At 46.6% G+C, this 21903-nt stretch overlaps 1 protein-coding gene across 1 annotated transcript; it reads left to right on the top strand.

Annotated features, from left to right (window-relative positions):
- Positions 1 to 7: 7 nt before the first annotated feature.
- On the top strand, positions 8 to 21141 carry LOC101939092 (cytochrome P450 2D14-like). Its single transcript, XM_065578488.1, has 9 exons — positions 8 to 338; positions 5130 to 5301; positions 6595 to 6747; positions 8311 to 8471; positions 8607 to 8780; positions 10393 to 10534; positions 12667 to 12854; positions 13880 to 14021; positions 19665 to 21141. Exons 1-9 carry the CDS (start codon positions 126 to 128, stop codon positions 19841 to 19843), a joined length of 1524 nt encoding a protein of 507 aa, XP_065434560.1. The 5' UTR covers positions 8 to 125; the 3' UTR covers positions 19844 to 21141.
- Positions 21142 to 21903: the final 762 nt, after the last annotated feature.

Raw genomic sequence — 21903 nt, forward strand, 5'->3', positions numbered from 1 at the left:
ATAAATAGAGAGAGAGAAGGGGAACGGGTGGAGACAGAAATAGCAAAGAGTGAGAGAACAGGAGCAGGAGAAAGAGGCAGGGGTGAGAGTTAAAAACACGTGGGGGGGCAAAGGGGAGAACGATCATGGAGCTGCTCCTGTGGCTCTGGTCCCAGCTTCGATCCTGCGGGAACAACCTCCCAACACTGGGCATAGCCCTCACAGTCTTCGCTCTGCTATTTGATTTCCTGAAGCGCAGGAAGAGCTGGAGTCGCTACCCACCAGGGCCGACCTCGCTGCCTTTCATTGGGACCATGCTGCAGATCGATTTCCACAACCCGCACCGCTCCTTTACCCAGGTCAGTGCCAGAGGGGCTGGAGAGCACAGCTGAGGTGACCAGATAGCAAGTGTGAAAAACTGGGACGGGGTGGGGGTAATTGGCGTCTATATAAGACAAAACCCTGGATATCAGAACTGTCCCTATAAAATCGGGACATCTGGTCACCACAGCGTGCTGGGGAACAGAGCTGGCCCGGGCTGGTGGTTCGTTAATCCAGCTGGTGCGGGCTGGAGGGGTTATTTTACAAGCTGGGGCTTTTCCAACACAGTAACAGTCAGTCCACTAGGGGAGGAGGGGCTCTAATGCTCTCTGATTATCTGCTGTGGCTTTGCTCTGGCTCTAGGGTCCAGAGGGCAACATTCCACTCCCAAGCCCAGTAGAATTCTCCGCACATGTTGTGATAGCGCTGGAGGAGAGTGATCCCCACTACACAAACACACACACACAGGGGAACACCCAGACACACTGACTCTTTCCCTTCTCCCTGTAATTTCAGTTGGAGACATTGTAGTGGGCTGGGCTGTTGCACAATATTAGCACTGTTAAACAGCTGCTGCATTCCACCTCAGAGATGTCTGCACTTCAGTGGTGGGTGAAGTGGTCCCTTTATGTACCATCTATAGCCTCTGGGATGAAAAGGGCTAGTGAAAGATTTATTATATATTTGTCTCAGCTCAGATCCATTAATTCTCTGGTTTGGGGATGTCGATGCATGGATGACAGCTTCCTCGTCAGTCATCAGAAATGATTGAGAGTCTCAGCAAAGGTGAACAAAACTGTAATCTCCAGCTATAAAAACTTTAGGATGTGCTTGCTGGCTGTGTCTGCACTAATAAGAGCACACACCAACTCTGCAGGGTTAGTTGTTACAAGTGAATGCTTTGCCTGTCTCCAAGGAAACTACTGATGTAGCTTGAGGCAACTAAATCATATTATGTTTTGTGATTGTAGTTTCCAAACTCCAGAGGCCCCTTTTCTAGGCTGGTACCTTTCAACACTCCAGCCACAGGGAAACTGGGTCTGGTTCTTGTTTTGACCATGTGATAGGAAAAGTTTTTGAGTTTCCAGATCAAATGGGATTATGACAATGCTAACAACAACACTTTTGACCTGTAGTTGTTTTAACACCACATTTTTAGTAACAACATATTATTCCCTTTTCTGCCCCTATTTCCATTTCATTTTGCTTTCTTGCATTTCTCACAGAACGGAAACGAAAACAGCTCCTTTTACTTACAGAATCATAGAAATTAAAGATAGAAATGGTCTATTCTTATCCACCCCTCTATTTTCTAGTCAGTGGTATGCCCCTGAGGGCGTTTCCATTTTTAATGACCAGCAATGAGGCTTTCATCACTTCCCCTAGGAAACTATTCCCCAGTCTGATAGACCTCTTGCTGAGGATTTGTTTCTTGATGTCCAGAGTAAATTCTCCATTATTTAGTTTCATTCCATTACTCCTTCACCCAACCCTAAACAATTTCCCTCCGTCCTTTGCATTTGCACCTTTCAAATACTTGCAGGCAGAATCGTAGTCCCCTTCCTTAGATATTTGACCAGTCTCTATATATATATATCATTTTATCTTTCCTCAGGAATCAGCTCATCCAGCTCCCTAAGCTAGGCACTGTTACAGACGCATGTTCACCAGTGCCTTATAGAAAAGGACTCTCATCTGCTTGTCACACAGTGCCTCTTTGTGTGTCATCAGCATCGTTGGCTGATGCCCAAGTGGCTTTGAGGAAAGTTGCTGTACAAAAGCAGGAACACAATACGTTGTTTTTTTGTGTTTTTCACATACACATAAAACAACTACTTGTGGTTTTTCTCTCCCCAAATTCTTGGTTCAGAAGGGCATTTTCTCCCATCTGTGTGGACAATCCTCAAGAAATCCCACAAATAGCTGAAAATAGGTTAAATTTTGGACCTAAACTATTTGATAATTGCTTTAAACTCTTCTCCTTTGTGCTCTGCAATGCCTGTCTGTCCCCAGGGTACAGTGGCCGTGGTGCTCGCTTACAAGAGGCACACTGTGCTGGTGGAGTGGTGCAAAGTAGCCTCAAAGCTAGTGTAGCCCGTCACAGCGTGTTCAGCCAGGACAGAGGGATAATCCGATGCTGTAGGCTGGCATAGCAATTCCTACAGGATGCTTTCCTGTAGCCAAGGCACGGGCCAGGGTTCCCCTGTACCCTGCAGAATCCCAGCTGCTGTAACTGCCTCTCATGGCCATTGAAAACTGCCATAATTTAGAAAGGCCTTCAGGCTAATCCAAATTACTACAAGGGAATGGGACGGGACTGGCACACGTGATCAGGAGAGTCCTGCTGTATCTTAAAGAACTTTGCACTACCCTCTCCTGCCTTGCACCACACAATGGTTAGCTGCAGGCAAGGAACCACGTTAGTAAATACAAAACTCAGATTTGCAGCCAAGAACTTAGAAGCACGTCATTCTCAGTGAAGTTTACCTGTTTGCTTTGCTCTAAGACCCGAAAGTTGTTGGGCACTAGCTGAACACCTGCAATTCCATAGGTGCCCCCTCCTCAGGTTTCCCTTGAGTGTGGAAAAAGGGCAGGACTTTTATGCTTCTCCTTTCCAGGCATGTCTGGTCTACACACAGTTTTTGTATCAATTTAATGATTTCAGTCAGGGATGTGATTTTTTTCCTCTACCAAAATAGTTGAATCACAACTGCATTAGGGCACTAATCAACACAAAAACATTTCCTGTTATCTGAGTGTCATTGCTACTGCCGTAATGCTCAGAACAGCGTTGGCTAGGATACCATCAGTGTCACATTACATTTCATAGCTGCAATAAGCCATCTTCTGGCTAATGTTTTTGGGGTAATGAACCACCCACATAGGTTAGGAGATGGGCAAAGAAACTATCACGCTGTCGGGAGGGGCTCAAGAGTGTGATTGCCTGTCTCAGGGCAGACTGTCAAAAACAGGGCAGACACCCCAAACTGGTGGTGTGTTTTATAAGCAGATTTCACCAAGCCAGTAACTAATGTGAACTCCTGGACAGGTGTGCTGGAACCTCAGTAGACGTGTATGGGACGGCATGAGGCTCTGCCCCCTCTGTGGCCCTACCTCTCCTCTCCACTTCCCCCGAGGCCCTGCCCTCTTTGTGCCTCCACCGCCTGCTCCTTCTCTTTCCCCTGAGGCCCTTCCCCAGGCCAGGCTGGAAGCCCAAGCCTGGCCTTGGTAAGAGCCACCCAGGGAGCCCGGGCCACTGTGGGGAGTGCCCTGGCCCCCCCGTTCCAGCACCCCTGCTCCTGGATCACTGTAACAGTCTTACCATGGAGTCTCAGACAGTCCCCTTAGAATCTCCAGTCTATTTTGCCACCCAGACAAACTGGACTTACTGATAAATGGTCACCAAAAAAATCACACCACATTCAGATTATTCCCAGTCCCAAGAGACCAGTCACTTACCCCAGATCAGTTGGTACCCTAGATCTTACAGCAAAGACAACACCTGTAGCTAGTCCTGTAATAAATGATCTAAAGGTTTGTTAACTAGGAAAAAGAAATAACAGAGTTATTTGCAGGTTCAAGCAAGCAAACGTCTACACACAAGTAAGTGATCATCTAAATCTAAGAGTGACCGAGTTGCAGTGATCTGTCTATTCAAAGCGTCTTTCAGGGCGGACCCAGCAGGCAGCCCTGGGGAACTCTCGCCGTGTCAGAGTTCAGACAGCCAAACGGATGGAAAATTTTCCTGTGACTTTGTTTTATTTCCTTCATTCAGCTTCCAAGTCCACGGAACAGGCTTCCTTGCACATGGCATTTCCAAGGTGGGATAGGCCCATTAGCCAATTCTTTGTTTGCAATATTCCTTGACCCAGCTGATTTTGACAGTCCTTCTCAATGGGGTGAAGGAGGATTCCTGTGCCTGGGTTCACAAGTTCAGAGCAGCCATTTGCAAAGTTATAAAGCAAAACTTACATATTTTCTTATGGCGTGGAACAGAGACATTGCAAGTGAGATTAATGCCTGCAGCAACTCACAAGCATTTCACAGAGTCTAAACACCAAATACAGTCTTGTAAGACTAATACCTATTTTGAGCAAACTAACATACAGGTGAACTGGTCTGGTCTCAAGCGATGAGTCTGTTAGTTCTTAGCTAATGCCTGCAGCCTGGGCAAGAGCTGGCACCTCATTTGCAAGCATCACAGCAAACGCCCTCCACCGCCCCCAATCCCTTATGTCAGTAATTTTTATTTTGTGTGTATCTGTAGCCAGCACTACTACACCCTCTGTGATTTCATAAACTAAGCAAGGTTGGGCCTGGTCAGTACTTGAATGGGATATCTCCTGTGCAAAGCCATGTGCTGCAGGAATTAGTGTAGAAGGCTCTCTGTGTCGGTGGTTAAACCAGTGCCACACCATGGTTTTAAGGAACAATGTACGCTTGGGTCAGTTATCCTGGAAGACACCAAAAGAGATCCTGACCGCTGGTAGTTGTTAAAGACCACATGACACTTTCACAAGATCCCTGGCCAAATTTAAACTTGGTTAGTTACGTTCTGTTGACATAAACTCTTCCTGCACCTTCAGCTGACAAAGGTGGTATTCTTCTCTCCCTGTGTAAGTGGCTGTGTAGTGCTGCTGTGAGTTGTTCCACTCCAGAAGTGGCTGCACATCAGTGATTAGCTAACAAGCCCATTAGAGAGCTCTGAGTCCTTCTAAGTTAGAAAGCGTACAGAAATGCAAGATGATATTTTTCAGGCTTGCTTTCCAGCAAATTTAAGTGTCATCTGGCTTCCAACAATATATTTTCCCTTTTTCTTTTCTTGGCAGCTGAGTAAAAAATATGGAAATGTCTTTAGTCTTCAGAACTGCTGGAGTAATCTGATAGTAGTGAATGGATTCAAAGCAGTAAAGGAAGCATTGGTCCAGAAATCAGAGGACTTTGCTGACCGACCATACTTTCCTATATATGAGCACTTGGGTTATGGAGAGAACTCCGAAGGCAAGTACCTTGGAAACTACCATAGTTTTCTGGCAGTGTTGCAGGGGGACTGGCTTTATCATTTGAGCTCCTGGAGAGGTTAAAGGGGACTTAAGGAGTGAACTTCCTCCTCTCTTGTCCCCCTGCTGATGTTGCTTTTGCTGAAGTCTTCCCCTGACACTACGTCTCGTGAGGAGGAAGTCAGGTTAGATGAAAATGGGGACTCTCCTTCCCAACTGCAGCGCTGCAACAACTACTAAGACGTGGCCATTCTGAAATGTTCAGTAGAATGTACATGCTAATCAATACTGATTGGCTGCAATTGTCAGAATGGGCAGTTTCCTATCCCTCACCATATGTATGTACCTTCCTCGGCTTGTAAAAGAAATAACCTCCTTCTGAGGAACCTCCAGGACCCAAGAGTGAAAGTGTGGGAGGGTAGAAAGAAATGCAACCTAAAAGGGAGGCTTGTTGGGCTGGAATTATCTCAGGTTATCCCAAAGCACTTTCATAACAAAGATTAGAGCTGGAAAAATAACTATAGAGTCACATTTTCTCAACCATGGGCAGTGTGTGAACCCGCCATTTGGGGAGACTAGTCCCCTGCCCTGCCCCAAGTCCCTACTGCGGCTGGAGAAGCCCCGCCCAAGCTACCGCCTGCCTGAGCCACCCCGAGCCCAGGCTGGCTGGAGGAGTTCTTGAGTCCTCCCACTGGCCCGGGGCCATGGTGGGGAGTATTAGCAGAGGTTTGGGGAGGCTTAGCCTCCCCCAGCCTCCATTACACACCACCTATCTTCTCAACCTCACCCTGGCCCATACTCTGGCCAGTGCTGGGATGCTCCCTATAGTATGTTCTCCAGTGCTTTGTCCAATCCAATCTTAAATGACTTGTGATAGGGCATCCATTAATTCCTTTGAGAGACTATTGAGTAGTTTAATAGATCTAATAATTGGGAAATGTTTTCTGACATCCAACCTGAGGCTTACACCCTTAGAGTATAGCATGGCTTAGCTCCATTAACTACTGGTACATCAGGTTATACCAGCTGCGGATCTGGCCCTGAATTTCATGCCATTACTCCTAGCTATATCTTGGAGCTCCCTGAATAATCCCTCTCTGTCTGCACTAACCACCTACACCTCTGAAGGATGCAATAATAGCTCCCATTAGTTGCCATTTGGCCAAGCTATACTTGGTTCCTTTTATCCTTCCTCAGAAGCCAGTCCCCCCAGCCCTATTTTGTTGCTCTCCAGTGAATTTTGCATAGTGCTTCCCAGAGGTGATTATGTCTCTTGTTTATTAATATTTTCCAGGGGTGGTGCTTGCTAGATATGGTCATGCCTGGAAGGAGCAAAGGAGATTTGCACTCTCCACCTTGAGGAACTTTGGGATGGGAAAGAAATCCCTGGAGCAGCGTGTGACCGAGGAAGCTGGATTTCTGTGCTCTGCGATCTGTTCTGAACAAGGTTTGTAGCATCAAGGGAGATGGGGCAGGGGACCAGTGTGACTTCCATACATAAGGAAATGAAAGGATAATATGATAGCCTGACAGATGTTTTAACATGAGAGTTTGTGTTGGGAAGTAAAAAAACCAAAGAGACAACCCAACATCTCCAATTGAATGTGCAAGGGGAATTTTAGGTTGGTAGAATGTAATTACCTCAGCTGGAATCTGGTGAAGGCATCAACACTAACATGCTTCCAAAACATGCCATGAAGTCTTTAAGGACATCACTTTTATGCCTCAACTTAAAAATGTCTGTAGCAGCCCAGTAACATCTGTCTGTACACAGCAGCACAGGTTCAGTACTGAGGCAGAGATGAGTACTGTCACCGGCACACATTTCTCTGTTACTCCCACACTCTAGAGGCACCCACTTCACCCAGTTCTTAGGGCTCAAGATGTAACCCTCTTAATTTAGACACCCACCCTTACCCTATTCCTAGGGCTCAGGGCGTACTGATTGCGGGTTTGCAAGACCTTTTACCTGTGAAAGAGCCTTACACTGTAATAATCTCTATTTATTAACAATTACCAAGCAGAATACACATGCTAAGCATACAGTGCTATGCTCACCAATCCTGGTCAGGCAGGCGGACTTTCCCCCTGTTGGCCATGCAAGGGCAATCTCGTCTGGATTCTGGTTGCTGCATGTCACCGTCGTGCAGAGGATTCTTTGCAGCTTTGATCTTAGGCTGTGTCTTAGCGGTGAGTTCTTCTTCCAGGTCTTTCCTCCTTCTTATCCTTCTTTTCCGTCTCCGCTGGTCTCCTTCTTGGACCGCAGTTTATATAGTGAAACTTGAGTCCTGCTTAGCTATATAACCAATCATTTTACTAACCAATTCTAACAAAATTCTCTAACCAATCAGACCCCGTCACCTTAACTAATTTACACCTAGCAAAATTAATTATGTAACAGACAAAAACAAAGAACCAGACAGAGATCATACACACAAACAATAGAGAAGTGGAGACCATAAAGATAAAACAAGAAAGAAATGAGGATTTGACAACCACAACTATTGATAAGTTATTTCATGCCAGACAGGATGCTATCAAACTAAGTTTTCTTTAACCATCTTAAGATTTGTTTCTTTATCTGGTGATAGTGGGGGCTATTAGGACAGGATCGCCTTCTTAACAGACCGATATTACATTGTTTTAATGTATTTTAGATGGAATGTGAGGATGTGACTTCTTAGCTAATGGCCGCTGCTTCCTAATATGGCTGCAGACAAAGGCCTTATCTCTACAGTACCAGGGACTGAATCTGCAGCAGCACAAACCTGGAATTCTTAAGTTTTCCATGGTGGTCTCTCTTCCAAGTATTGACTAGGCCCAACCCTGTTAGTATGTGAGACATCTTTAACTTCTCCAGATTACATGAGCATGGACTTTAAACTGGTTTGTTCCATAAGCAGTCTTGAAATGTTAGAGGTTCTTGCTCAGTGTGTTCCATGCAGCGAGGGGCAGGCTACAATGATGGTGTGACTCCTAATGTCTTTGGTTGGTCCTGTATGTTTTTCAGGTCGTCCTTTTGATCCACATTTTCTTATAAACAACGCAGTTAGCAATGTGATCTGCTCCCTCGTCTATAGTGAGCGCTTTGACTATGACAATAAGAAATTTCAGAGGTTGCTGCATTTGGTTGAACAGGCCTTGAAGGAAGAAGGTGGATTCCTGCCCCAGGTAACTCAGCACCTATGATTTGGTCGGTAAGAAGCTGCCATTTGATTGATCAGTAAGATTGTAGTTTAGTGATTCTTTTCTGGGAGCCATAGGGTATGGTTTTCTCTCTCTCTCTCTCTCACTGTATTATCTTAGCTCCTTCTCGTAGTACCTTGGCTGCTGCGCATCCCTGGAGTGCCACAGAGCGTCTTCCGAGCCCAAAAGGAGGTCCTGGACTTCACAGATGAGCTTGTGAAGGAGCACAGGATGACCTGGAATCCTACCCAAAAGAGAGACTTCACTGATGCTTTTCTACAAGAGATAGAGACGGTAGGAGGAGATGGGCAGGTGTAGATCTCTTTGACTCCGTGAATATATTGGTGATGGGAACACTCCCTGTTAGCTTCCCTCGTTGTAAAGTTTACAAGCAAAATCCTATTGCTAATAGAACTGCTATGAACAGCTCCCTGTTCTATTTCTTCTGGTTTTCCCTTATCTAGTGAGTCTAATGAGTTCATGCTCAGAAATCAGCTGAAGAATAGGCTGATAGTTGGAACTTCGTACTGAGGCAGTGCCGCGCTCTAGTGGGTGCCGTACCTGGGTCCTTCGCTCTCTTGGCCGTGGAACAGCCCTGACATAAGCCGACCATGTACAGTTTAGAGACACTTTTTAATCGTTTTGGCAAAGATCACAGTGAAGACTTCCTTCATCCTTCCAAGTTACAGCTTCGTTCAAAGGCAGGCTGCTGGGAATTCCGTGGTTGGAAACATGTTCCAGAACAAAAACCCGATCTGTTTTTATATCTTTCTAGTACAGCTGGTTGCAAAATTGAAACAATGAAACATGTGGCTTTTGACAACATTTCATTTAGAAAAAATCAAAATGAAACCCTTATGCTACTACATGGAATTTCTGACCTGATCAAGTGTGAGTGCTCACACTAACCTCTTGTAGTTGCAGAGGCACAAATCTCTAAAACTGACTGGAGACCCTCCTTTAACTCTGGTGGTAAGACTGTGGGCAGAGTTTCCAGCGTGTCTGCTGAGTGTACTGAGCAGCATCAGGCAGTGAGAGTCTGCCGTGCCTGGGGACTCCTCCTCCACCACCACAAGCTCTTTCAGGTGCCTTTGGCAGTGGTGCTGGAACTGGAACTGGCCGCAACCGCTGGCTTGAAGCAGTAATAACAAACACCAAATACATGGTTTCCATGGTTTCCATCATCCAGCACCCCTGGACTTTGGTGGGTTAGAAAGTGACACTGAAATGTCCACCAGCGCCTCATGGAAACTCTGCCCCATTCCTGACACAGGCAGGACAGCGCAAGCAAGCAAAGTTCTTAAAAAGGGGCCTCTTCCATGTTGCTCAGCAGGCAGTGTTGGCAGGCTGGTCAAACTTCCTGTAACATACAGGGTGGGCAGTAAAGCTTTCCCACAGTCAAGGCTAGAGCGGCCACATTCTGGGAGGATGCTAGGGAGTCTGGGATATGGTTGGTTTGACTCGGGTCTCTCTGCTACGGTGTGGATGCCACAGGTTCACGCCTGGCCTAGAATATTCTTAACGTAGGATTGACAATCAGTGTAGACTTCTGCTGGGGTAGTCAATAATTTTTTGTTATGGTCCAAATTTCTTGGGCAAGGTATACGGAAAGTCCAGACTGCAGAGAAAATAATTAAAAAAAAATGACAATAATGATATGTAAATAAAAAGATTTCAGGGTCTGTTCAAAAGCATCTAGCAGTACAGATTTGGCCTGCGGTCTACCTATTGACTATCCCATTGTAGATGCTCAAGCTCTGTGTTGTCATATGCGTGTGTTATGCTGCACTCTGCAAACAATTCAACCTTTCAGTCTGAGAATATGAATTACCACTATCTACCCATCTGCTCCTCTCTCCCCAACAAAATTCCAAGGTCAAATCACGCTCTCTTTTGTTCCCTTCAGGCTAAAGAGCATGCGGGGAGCAGTTTCAGTGACAACAACCTTCGTTTGGTAACAGTTGACTTGTTTACCGCTGGCACTGAGACCACCTCCACCACCCTGCGCTGGGCATTGCTGTACATGCTTCTCCATCCTGACATCCAGTGTAAGCAAGAGGACTGGTGGAGATGGGACCGGTTCTCCCAACCCTGCATCTTCCACTGAAATAGGGTGACCAGATCGCAAGAGTGAAATATCAGGACACATTGGGCGAGCGGGGGGCGAGGAGGAGACAGAGACAGGTGCACAGCCCCGACCGGAGCCAGAGGCACACTGGTCCGCCTGGCCCTGTGCTACCAGTGTGCCCCTTCCTGTTGGGGGTGGGGCCATGCTGCACCACACAGCTCCCCTGCCCAGCGCCCGCTGGATCCACTATGCCCAGAGCCGCCTTACAACCCATCCACCACAAATGCACAGTGCTGTGCACATACCCCCTGCCCAGCGCCCCCCTGCCCACATCCCCACCACAGCTGCGCAGCACCCCACACACAACCCCCCACTCGCTAGTTTCCCAATACACACAGATTTCCCCTTTCTCTGTCCCAGTGCCCTTCCACACAGCCCCACCACCACAACTAAACAATGCCCCACACAGACCTGCACTGCCCAGGGCCCTGACACACACAAACCTCCCCTACTGCCCAGCACCCCCCACAGTCTCCCAGACACTCACTCCATCACACCCTGCCCCCTTCTCTGGCCGCACTCACCAGCCCTGCTGGGAGGTCTCTGACTCCTAGGGTGAGAGCAGTGAGGGGGGTCTCCAGACTCTCCACGTGCTGCGCCCGCCACAAGCGCGAGCTCTGTGGCTCCCATTCACCGGGAAAAGCGCCAATGGGAGCTGCCAAAGCTGTGGAGCGGGGCTTGCAGGTGCCGGCAGCATGCAGAGCCCCCCCACCCTAAGAGCCAGAGGGACCTGCCAGGGGATGAGGTGGGGCGTCCCGGTGGTGCTCACCTGGGGCGGCTCCCGTCCCGGGAAGCATTCGGCAGGCTGGTCCCCCTGGCTCCTACAGTTGTGGGTCGGGGGAGGGGGGGCGGGTGGAGGGCTCTCTGCCCACTCCCGGCGCCTGCAAGTCCTGCCCCTGCAGCACGCGGCACTCCTGCCAGCGGGCGGACCTTGGAGCTCTCCCAGGAGGCGGTAATCAGTGGCTCCGGCGCGGTGGCTGCGGTCCCCGATATCGGGACAAAGGGCGTTCCGACCGATGTAAGGTCGGGACATGGGACAAGTCCCCTAAAATCGGGACTGTCCCAATAATATCCGGACGTCTGGTCACCCTACACTGAGAACTTCTTAGCATCTGCTGTCACCTTTGTGTTCTGGGCGTATGACACTGGCGTAGCAACAGTCACAGCAGTGATTGGGGAAATAATTCCACTGGAAAATTCTGAGAGGGAGAGCAAAGATCTGTGGCAAGGGAGAGAGAAAGCCCCTGTTAAAGATTTCATTGTCAGGGGGAGCGCTCACCACTTTTCTTCATGACAAGTGCACTTTGAGACCCTCGTAGCTACTTGGTAACTCTTCCTTCTCTTAGGGTCTCCGTAGGGATAAATGCTAACCTGCTTAAATGTGCCAACGCCGGAGGCACAAGTGGGTCAAATACAGTATGAAGAAGGTGGGATGTCTTTAACAATGAGCTTATTAACCCATAGCACAGAGGATGACTATGTAAATTGGGATGAGTGACTGAAGATGAATGTGCTCTCCTTCAGCGCCTAATTCTGCATTCTTCTCTTTCCCACTGTCTACAGGGCTCACTTTGCCCCCTTGTCCCCAACCAGGTAAACTCTGCCTCCCTTGCACTCTTGCTTTCAGGTGCTTTCAACAAACACACAAGACCTGATTGCGAGGTCAGGAATTAGCAGTTGGGAAGCAGAGTAGTACATGTCTGGGGTATCAAAGAGGCTTTCTGGTTGTGTGGAGATGAGAGAAATCAGAAGTGTGTCCACGCCCTCTCCCCACTGCTGGATATCGTTCCTGACCCTTGACCAAGTGCCCCAGACACCTCCCAAATACTGCACCCACTTCTTAGAGATGACTCACATGTAAACTGCTCAGTGATTGATAGGAAGGTGGCTAACAAACTCACAGAATATAAACCCAGCGCTGTACAAATAAACAGACAATCCCTGCCCCACAGTGTTTAAAACTTAAGGGTAAATCTGCAGGTTCCCCATTTCTACAGTGTTGATGAACATCATTATGTTATATTGAGGAGGATATAAAGTGTCTTTTTCCAGGTAAAGTCCATGAGGAAATTGATAAGGTGATTGGCAGGGACAGGTCACCCAAGATGGAGGACCAAGCGAACATGCCTTATACCAATGCTGTGATCCATGAAACTCAACGTTATGGGGATATTGTTCCTGCTGGATTGCCTCACATGACATACCGGGACACTGAGCTCCAAGGCTACTTCATTCCAAAGGTATCTATGGCCAGGCAGGGGATGCAGACATCTTCTCCCCTTGCAGACTTATCTCCTGAAGCTGCAGACAATCCATATGTGAATCTCCCCCAGGTTCCATGCAGAGGGGGGTGGAGCACCAGGCCCTGAATCTCACAACCATTGGCGAGTTATCAAATGTGCAGTTTTGAAAGGGCTTGGGCCTCAGAGAGCCTTGTTTATGTGGCTAGCTCCATCTTCAACAGGTCTTTGGATATCTGAAAAAACAACAAATCGAGCTAAAACACAACTAAGGATTGCTATCATTACAAGGGAGACTGTAATTTTGTCTTGGGCACCTTATAACATTCAGTATATCTGCTTGAAGGTGGAGAAAGGTAATGCTGATTAACTGTATAGAAACTACCTGCTAGGTCAAGAGTTCAAATCCAGTACAGTAGCAACTAAAACTCTATTATCTGAAGGCTGTTCAGAGGCCCTGTGCATCTCAATCCAGTTCCAAGTAGACAAGAGACAATGACGGGCAATTATTGCCTTCCTTGGTGACAGTCTCACTGGAGAGACCAAAGCCATACAATACTCAATTCCACTTTCGCCCTTAGAAGAAACTCCTCTAGCTCAGGTCTAAGACATGTGAGAGGGAAAAGATCTCGCTTTTTCTGTGAAGACAATGAGAATTGTAGTTCAGAGTCTCTCAATCAGAACACTCTTACCAGAGCTAAAATTGGGGAGTAGAAGCAATTTTCATCCCATGAACCTCATTAGACCCTGAAAACACCACTTGCATATTCTTAGTCTAGCTAGCATGCAATGTACAAGGGCGACAGGGTTCAGAGCATATGCCGTGCACTGCCGAGGGCCTTGAAGGTGTCCCACTCCACTGTGCTATAAGATTATACAATTAGGTATCTGAGGTGGGTTCTGTGCCTTCCTCTGAAGCATCCTACAATGGCCACTACTTGAGATGGGAAATTGAATGCAGAGGGACTGGCCTGTTCTGATGTGACAATTCTTATGTACCCTGTTTCTTCTCTGGGGTGGATCAGGGGACGACAGTCATCGCTAACTTGTCCTCGGTGCTGAAGGATGAAACGGTTTGGGAGAAGCCGCACCAGTTCTACCCGGAGCACTTCCTGGATGCAGATGGACAGTTTGTGAAGCGAGAGGCCTTCCTGCCTTTCTCTGCAGGTAAATCCAAGGGGAGGAGCAACTGGGAGAGGCCGTCCCTGTGGAATTGAGGCACAGTGCATGAGAAATGACCCACTACTGTTATGGGAAAGTGAGTCTCCTCTAAAGGAAGGTGTCCCTCTCATCATAAGAGCAGCTTCCTCATGTGGAAGATCAGTGCAGTGTGTGCTGAGCTGGGTCTGTTCTACAGTGACCTGGTGGTACCAGTATATGCAACCTCTGCAAAATAACTCCCTCTCTCTATTTCTCCAGCGCAGAAACTCTGGCCTTGAAATTCTGTACTGAGGGTCAGGCCTTGAGAGCCTGAGCAGCTTGCCCCAGGGCCTGTGTAAACCACTCGGCCAAAGGGAAGCAGTCCTGTATTCTGTACTCTGCAGTAAACTGGGCAACCCTCACCTTAATTAATTCATTGCTCATCTTCTACCGCTGTAGTTATTTAAATAGAAAATAAACTTGTTACAAATCAATTCCGGTTGCTTATGTAAGAAACCCACCTACCTAATCCCTGAGGAGCGCAGAACTGCCAGGTTAAGGAGGACCTTCGTCCCTTAAGCCTATACACCCATCCATCAAGTTAGGCTCTGTTCTTCATGAGCATGCTGCATCTCCCCAGAGAAATTACTCCATACTCAATAGACACAGGGACATACTGAATGCAACACATTAATTGCTTCTGCACTATAACGGAAAACCTTAACTGCAAGCCCAGGAATTGGTTTAGAAACAGGGTGCACACAGGTGAGGTGTGTGTTATTGGGAAAAGGATGAGGTCATAGTTAAGGATTTCTGTTAAAGCATGATCAAAATTGTTGTGTGCCACATACTTCTTTATCTGTTGCAAGGCACCCTGATCAAAGGAAGTTGTTTGTTACTGGAGGCCCTGGGTCCACTGCAATGGGGTACATGGATAAGTAGGGGATAAAGGAGAGATGGATGTTCCCAGTTTCCCATATGCTCCAAACTCACCAGAGAGATGGGAAGAGGGAAATACTGATTCTCTGATAGACACCAAAGGAGGTCAGCTGTGGCTGGTGGAGGGGCTGTAGGCTCTGTCCTAACCCCTCTGGTCACCACATCAACAGCAGAGGGATTTCTGAACTGGTGGGGCACGACCTCTGCCGGGCGTGTACCAGTGCAGCCCAGGAGTTCCAGCAGTGGGAAACGTGAGGGCTTAGACAGAAGGGTCTATGCACTGAGCAGTGTTATAGAACCTTTCCCAGTGACCGGATCACCTCCAAAAATCGACAAACACTTAGCAGGGTGGTTGGTGCTTTCTAGGTTTGTTTCAATGCAGCCAACCGTTTCCGTTACAGAGAGGGGTTGGTTAGTTAGGCAGCTACTAACGCATTTCCAGAATACGCTGCAGTACTGGGGCGGGGTTATCTGTGTCTGGGTACTAAGCTGAGCTAGGTATTGGCTCAGTGGGTACATCTACACTTCAGACTGGGGGTGTATGTTCCAGGTTGGGTACACATACCCACGCTAACTCAGCGATAGCATGTAGGAGTGTAGCCAATGCAGCGTGAGCAATGGGAGGGGCTGGTCACCCTGAGGATGATCCCATCGAAGATACTAGGTATCTACTCAGGTGGCTAGCCCCTCCCGCTGCTTGCGCCCCCCTGGCTACACTTCTGTTTTTAGCACACTAGCTAGCTCAGAGTTAGTGGAGGCACGTCTCCTCGAGCTGGAGATTACACCTTCCAGCTCAAAGTGTGGACGTACCCCTGGTTAAAAGCCAATTTTGTTTTTCGTTTTATGATTTGATTTTAGTCTGTAAACAGGTAATTGAGCAGCCACCTTCCGTTTGTGCCAAACTGCAGTGCAATGAGTGTCTCCCCTGCACTCTGTGTCAGTGCCTGCCTTGCACTCTCTGGAGCAGCACTTCCCAAAATATGGCTCACACCCCCAAATGGGGCGGTGCCATCAGCACATGGGATCGTGGCAATCCTTTGTGTGCAGAGGACACCATTTTGCTCCTCCATGTTTTCTGGGGTTCCAGCAGGAAATAGTGCATTAAAACAGGGTCACACTGGCAAAAAAATTGGGACCCGCTGATCTAGAGCCTCACGTAATTCAAGAATGGACTTTTGTTAGCTAGCTCTGTATTTGTACCTTAGCAGCACAAAGCACAACACCTCTACCTTTCCTATTTGCTCCACAGCCACACTAGATAAGCGTTGCCCCTTTCCAATCTCAATGTCTAGTTGAAACTAGAATTCTTTGAGGGCGTCAACAAGCATGTGGACAAGGTCCCTCACCAAAGGCTCGTAAGCAAAGTAAGCTGTCGTGGGATAAGAGGGAAAGTCCTCTCGTGGATTGGTAACTGGTTAAAAGATAGGAAACAAAGGGGAGGAATAAATGGTTAGTTTTCAGCATGGAGAGAGGTAAAAAGTGGTGTCCCCGGGGGTCTGTACTGGGACCAGTGCTGTTCAACATATTCATAAACGATCTGGAAAAAGGGGTAAACAGTGAGGCTGCAAAATTTGCAGATGATACAAAACTACTCAAGATAGTGAAGTCCCAGGCAGACTGTGAAGAGCTATCAAAGGCTCTCTCAAAACTGGGTGACTGGGCAACAAAATGGCAGATGAAATTCAGGGTTGATAAATACGAAGTAATGCACATTGGAAAACATAATCCCAACTATACGTATAAAATGATAGGGTCTAAATTAGCTGTTACCACCCAAGAAAGATCTTGGAGTCATTGTGATAGTTCTCTGAAAACATCCACTCAATGTGCAGTGGCAGTCAGAAAAAGCAAACCATGTTGGAAATCATTAAGAAAGGGATAGATAAGAAGATAGAAAATATCATATTGCCTCCAGATAGATCCATGTTATGCCCACATCTTGAATACTGCGTGCAGATGTGGTCACCCCATCTCAAAAAAGCTTATATTGGGATTGGAAAAGGTCAACAAAAATGATGAGGGGTATGGAACAGCTTCCATAGGAGGAGAGATTAATAAGCCTGGGACTTTTCAGCTAGGAAAAGAGATGACTAAGGGGTGATATGATTGAGGTCTATAAAATCATGACTGGTGTGTAGAAAATAAATAAGGAAGTGTTATTTACTCCTTCTCATAACACAAGAACTAGGGGTCGCCAAATGAAATTAATAGGCAGCAGGTTTAAAACAAACAAAAGGAAGTATTTATTCACACAATGCACTGTCAAGCTGTGGAACTCTTTGCCAGAGGATGTTGTGAAGGCCAAGACTTTAACAGGGTTCAAAAAAGAACTGGATAAATTCATGGAGGATAAGTCTATCATTGGCTATTAGCCAGGATGGGCAGGGATGGTGTCCCTAGCCTCTGTTTGCCAGAAGCTGGGAATGGGCGACAGGGGATGGAGCACTTGATAATTACCTGTTCTGTTCATTCCCTCTGGGGCACCTGGCATTGGCCACTGTAGGAAGAGAGGATACTGGGCTAGATGGACCTTTGGTCTCACCCAGGATGGCTGTTCTTATGTTCGTCAAATTTCAGGGCCCTGGTGACATTCCAGTTGGAAGTAGAAATTGATGGAGTCAAGTATTTTCTTTGATGCCATCTTGTTTATTTATAAGGAACATACAAAGTCCTGCTCTCTGAACTCAGGAGGAACCGTAACAAAAGGAGGAGTTTCTTAGCTTATAGCCCAAAGCCTCTTTTGCCAACAGACCCAAAAGCTTTTTCCTAGGGGTCTCACTGCACTCACAGGCTATTACTGCTTGTCCTTCTTGCTTTTGTCTCTGCTTCTCTCTGTTTTTGTCTGTTCTCAGTTTCTGTGTGTTCTCTCTCAGACTCGCAACCCCCTTCCACTCCCCCTCTCCCCAACCTGGTCACAATACCAAATGGAACTCCCTACCCACCTGATGCTAGTTTCTGGGCAGATTCTATTAGGCCTTGTATTAGGTGTGGCCCCTTAAGTATTTCTTACAACTATTGTAAGTGACAGGCACGTTCACATATGAGTTTGAATAAGGTTTTGAGTCAACCCATAACAAGGTGTGACTGGGGCATGCTGAGATTGCTCAATTAGGGCAAACTGCAGACAATCCCCCAAAGTGGTGGTTATTGTAATACTTAGATTCACCAAGCCAGCAACAAAACAGCTTCTACAATGCAATACCTTACTGGTTACCCAGAAGCCAAAATACAGTTCCCTTAATGCAACCCACCCTTGAGCTCCCACCCAGACACCCAAGTCTCCAGATACGATGAAGATTACTGAAAATCTTGTTCATCATATAAAAATCTTACCAATCCCAAAGGATCGGACACATTGCCCATCAGGTTAATTAATATCTCAGATCTTACCCAAATACATTCTTATTAAGGAAACTAAGATTTATTAAAAAAGAAAAAAGAGAGAGTGTGTTGGTTAAAAGATCATTACACATACAGATACGAACAAAATTCTTACGCCAGTTTCATAGTATAGAGGGTGAGCTCTAGAATTGCAGAGTCCTTTCCAGAATCAGTTCTTCAGTTTATAGTTCAAAGTCCAATATCCAAGATCAGGGTGATCCAGAATGGAGCTGGAGACCTCAGTGTTGTGACTCAAACTTCCCCTGACGAAGCTTAGCAGATCTGAGATAACAGGCTCAGGGCCCTAGAGTTCTTATTATAGTTGTCCAGCAGCCTCTTGACAGCGTGCAGTCCTTGGGTGACCAGTAGTGGTCTTGAAGTAACCTCCTATTTTCTAAGCACCACTGGTAATTAGCTGCAGGGATTAACAGAAGGCAACTGCCCATTTCCCGCCATTTACAGGCAGTTTACTACATACTTCAAAGAGAAATGAAGACAGTGCTATTACTACATTCACAGTTCATCTAAATGTTAACATCTCCCTTTGATCTCTGACTTAACAGAATACAGGACATTCAGTTACATTGTTAGAAGGATTTTGCAGTGGCTATGGGAATAGATATGGCACCAGTGATGTCTTTCAGGCTGGCGGTGAGGTGATCCTGTTTGTACGAGTACTGCAAAGGCTTGCTGCAGTGGTTTAGCCTGACATGGGTCATTGGTGAAGATGCACCACTTGTATTTGCCTCAAGTCCAGGAAACCAATGTCCCCAGATTGCACTTGAACCAGAATCTCCTGCCTGGTGGCATGGGCATGTTGTTCCACCTCAGATTTCTCTATCTAAAGGCATTTATTTGCCCATTTCGATTCTAGAAGGCAAGAATTCCACAAAGAGCATATGGGACAGATCTTCAACTGGTGTAAATTATCATAGATCCTTTTACATCAATGGAGTTATGCCAATTTAATAGCTGAGGATTTAGCCCTGTGTATTCGAGTGTCTCTGACCCTTTTGAGTCAGGCTAATGAGGCAGTAATTCCCCTCTCCAAATCAACTGACAGAGTCCTTGGTTTTACCATTTCCACTGAAGCGTCTGGTGCTGGCCACCATCAGAGACAGGCAATCAGATTAAATAGAACATTGATCGGTCTGGAGAAGTATTTCCTAGTTGTTCCTGTTCACACAGGGTCTGAGAAGAGGGAGACTCACCATCTGCTGCATATGGAGGCAGATTCTCTGTTCACTCCAACCTGTGCCTGAGCAGTAAGGGTCTTACTCCTTCAGTGACTAGTTATTGTATCCTCCTCCTCTCTGCCTCCTCCCTCTTTTCTCATTCCCACGCTTGCAGGTCGTCGTGTTTGCCTGGGGGAACAACTAGCCAGGATGGAGCTTTTCCTCTTCTTCACCAGCCTGCTGCAGCATTTCACCATCAGTCTCCCTGAGGGCCAGGCCAGGCCTCGAGAGGATGGACACTTTGCCACGACACTCACCCCACACCCCTACCAGATCCTGGCTGTCCCAAGATAAGTGCAGTGATTTGCAAAGTTCTCCTCATATATTTTAGGAAGGCTGTAGTGCTTAACTGAAAGATGCTCCTACTCCGGTGGGAGCGCTTCTCCTGTCAATATAGTTAATCCACCTCCCTGAGAGGCGATAGCTGTGTTGGCAGGAGAAGCTCTGAAGACATAGTGCTGTCTACACAGGCGTTAGGTTGGTATAACTATGTCGCTCAGGGGTGTGGATTTTTCACACTCCTGAGCGACCTAGTTATACCCATATAGGCCTGTAGTTTAGGCCTGGCCTTAGCATTGTGTCTGCTTCGTTCTTTAACAGAGTCTCCTTGAGATCCTCTGAAGTTATGCTATCAGCACTATTGGCCGTTTACCCGTCAGCATTGTGTAGATTCCTGTTGCGTGTTGGTACAAATAGCAAATGTGTAACGGAATGCTAAAGATAGCGTGATTACATGTGGGTAGCAAGAGCCTGGCAGACTTGTCACTGCAACACATAATATGAGCTTATTGCAGCTGTTTAAATGGGATAGTCAGTGCTCTGAGCCAGCAGGGTGTGGTTTGGTTTTCTAGCACTTTGCCTGGGTATTCCTTCAGGGCCAAGCCAATGCCTTCTCTGAGAAGAGATTTTGAAGTACACTTCACATTTGCTTGTACATGCTGCAGACAATGCTATTGACAGAGATTTACCTGCATTATTTTAGGAGATTTGGTAAACAAAAATGGATCACATCTTCCACTGATCTAAAGTGACTTCTGGAGCTATGCCTATTTGCGCCAGCTGAGGATCTGGCCCAATATGTACTTTATAGTTTAGTGTAATTCCAGTTTGATCTTATCTTTTTCTCTTTACACAAACGTAATATGAAGGAACCACATGTGTACAGTGGGGTCCAATCATGTGTTTGTTGGAAATATGCATGCCAGGCATTCCTCCATGTACACACTGCTGCTCTGACTGGGTTCTGGCAACTTCTAAAAAAAACCTGAACATGGGGAATGGAACAAAAAAGCTCACAAACTATTTAAAGGGTTATTATGCTATGCCTGTAACACGACACCTTCCTTCCTCCATTACACACGTTCCTTTCACTTTCAGCCCAGAAAAGTGTTAACACAGTTTCTTTGGAATAGAAACCTCTTATGTTAGAGTAAAGCGACTATGGGAGGAATTGCCACTAAATTGTCTCAAAATATTGTGTTTTGTGCAAGATAACCCTGTAATTTGCCCTTGCAAATGATTGTTATAATTTGTGTATTGAATACAAAATAGTAAAATTATGTTAATAAAAAGAGGAATCTTTTATTCTTTAATGTTTATTACTTCCTGTCTCTTTAGTTCTTGAAAAGTGCTTGCCTCTGGTGCCTCATATCAAGTACACGCTCTATGTTACTGTGAGAAAGGAGATTTGGGCTGTGTGAATAGAAGTCAAGGGATGAGGGTGTGGTGAGGGTAGGGAGCAGATCATATTTGCTGCTTGGCTAGATTATGAATAGTTCAGACAAAAAATCTGGTTTTAACCTAAAAGCCTCTTGTTCCCAAAGGAAAACAGCTAATTTACATTTAGTTTCCCATAGCCCTGTCTAGGTTGTAGGAAGCAGAGACTAGCCAGCGCACATCAGCACTTCAGTCAAGTCACCTGTCCACCCACAGACTGCCCAGCCACACAGCCCTGAGAAATGGAATAGACCATTATCAAACTGTAACATGGAGATGATGATAATATTTCCTTTGTCTCACTGTGTCTGCCTTGCCTGTTTAGAATGTAAACTCTTCAGGGCAGGGCTGGGACGATCTTTTACTGTGTATCTGTACAGTGCCTAGCACAAAGAGACCTCCAGGTACTGTCCTAATACAAACGATAAAATCACTTACTAAGGATGCTTGGTGCTTTCAGCTGGAAAGAGAATGTAGATTTTACCCTGCACAAAAAATAAAGACCATGTAAAAACCCCCAACTTTTTTTGGCAGGAGGAGTGGTTTCCCTCACCCTTTAATTTGTGTGTTTCCATCTCGGAGTCTTCATCCCTACTCTTTTGGGTACTCCCCTGTTGCAGCCGACATTTGCCTGTCAT

This window comes from Chrysemys picta, chromosome 1, assembly GCF_011386835.1.
Source record: "Chrysemys picta bellii isolate R12L10 chromosome 1, ASM1138683v2, whole genome shotgun sequence".
In the NCBI taxonomy this organism is placed as follows: domain Eukaryota; kingdom Metazoa; phylum Chordata; order Testudines; family Emydidae; genus Chrysemys; species Chrysemys picta.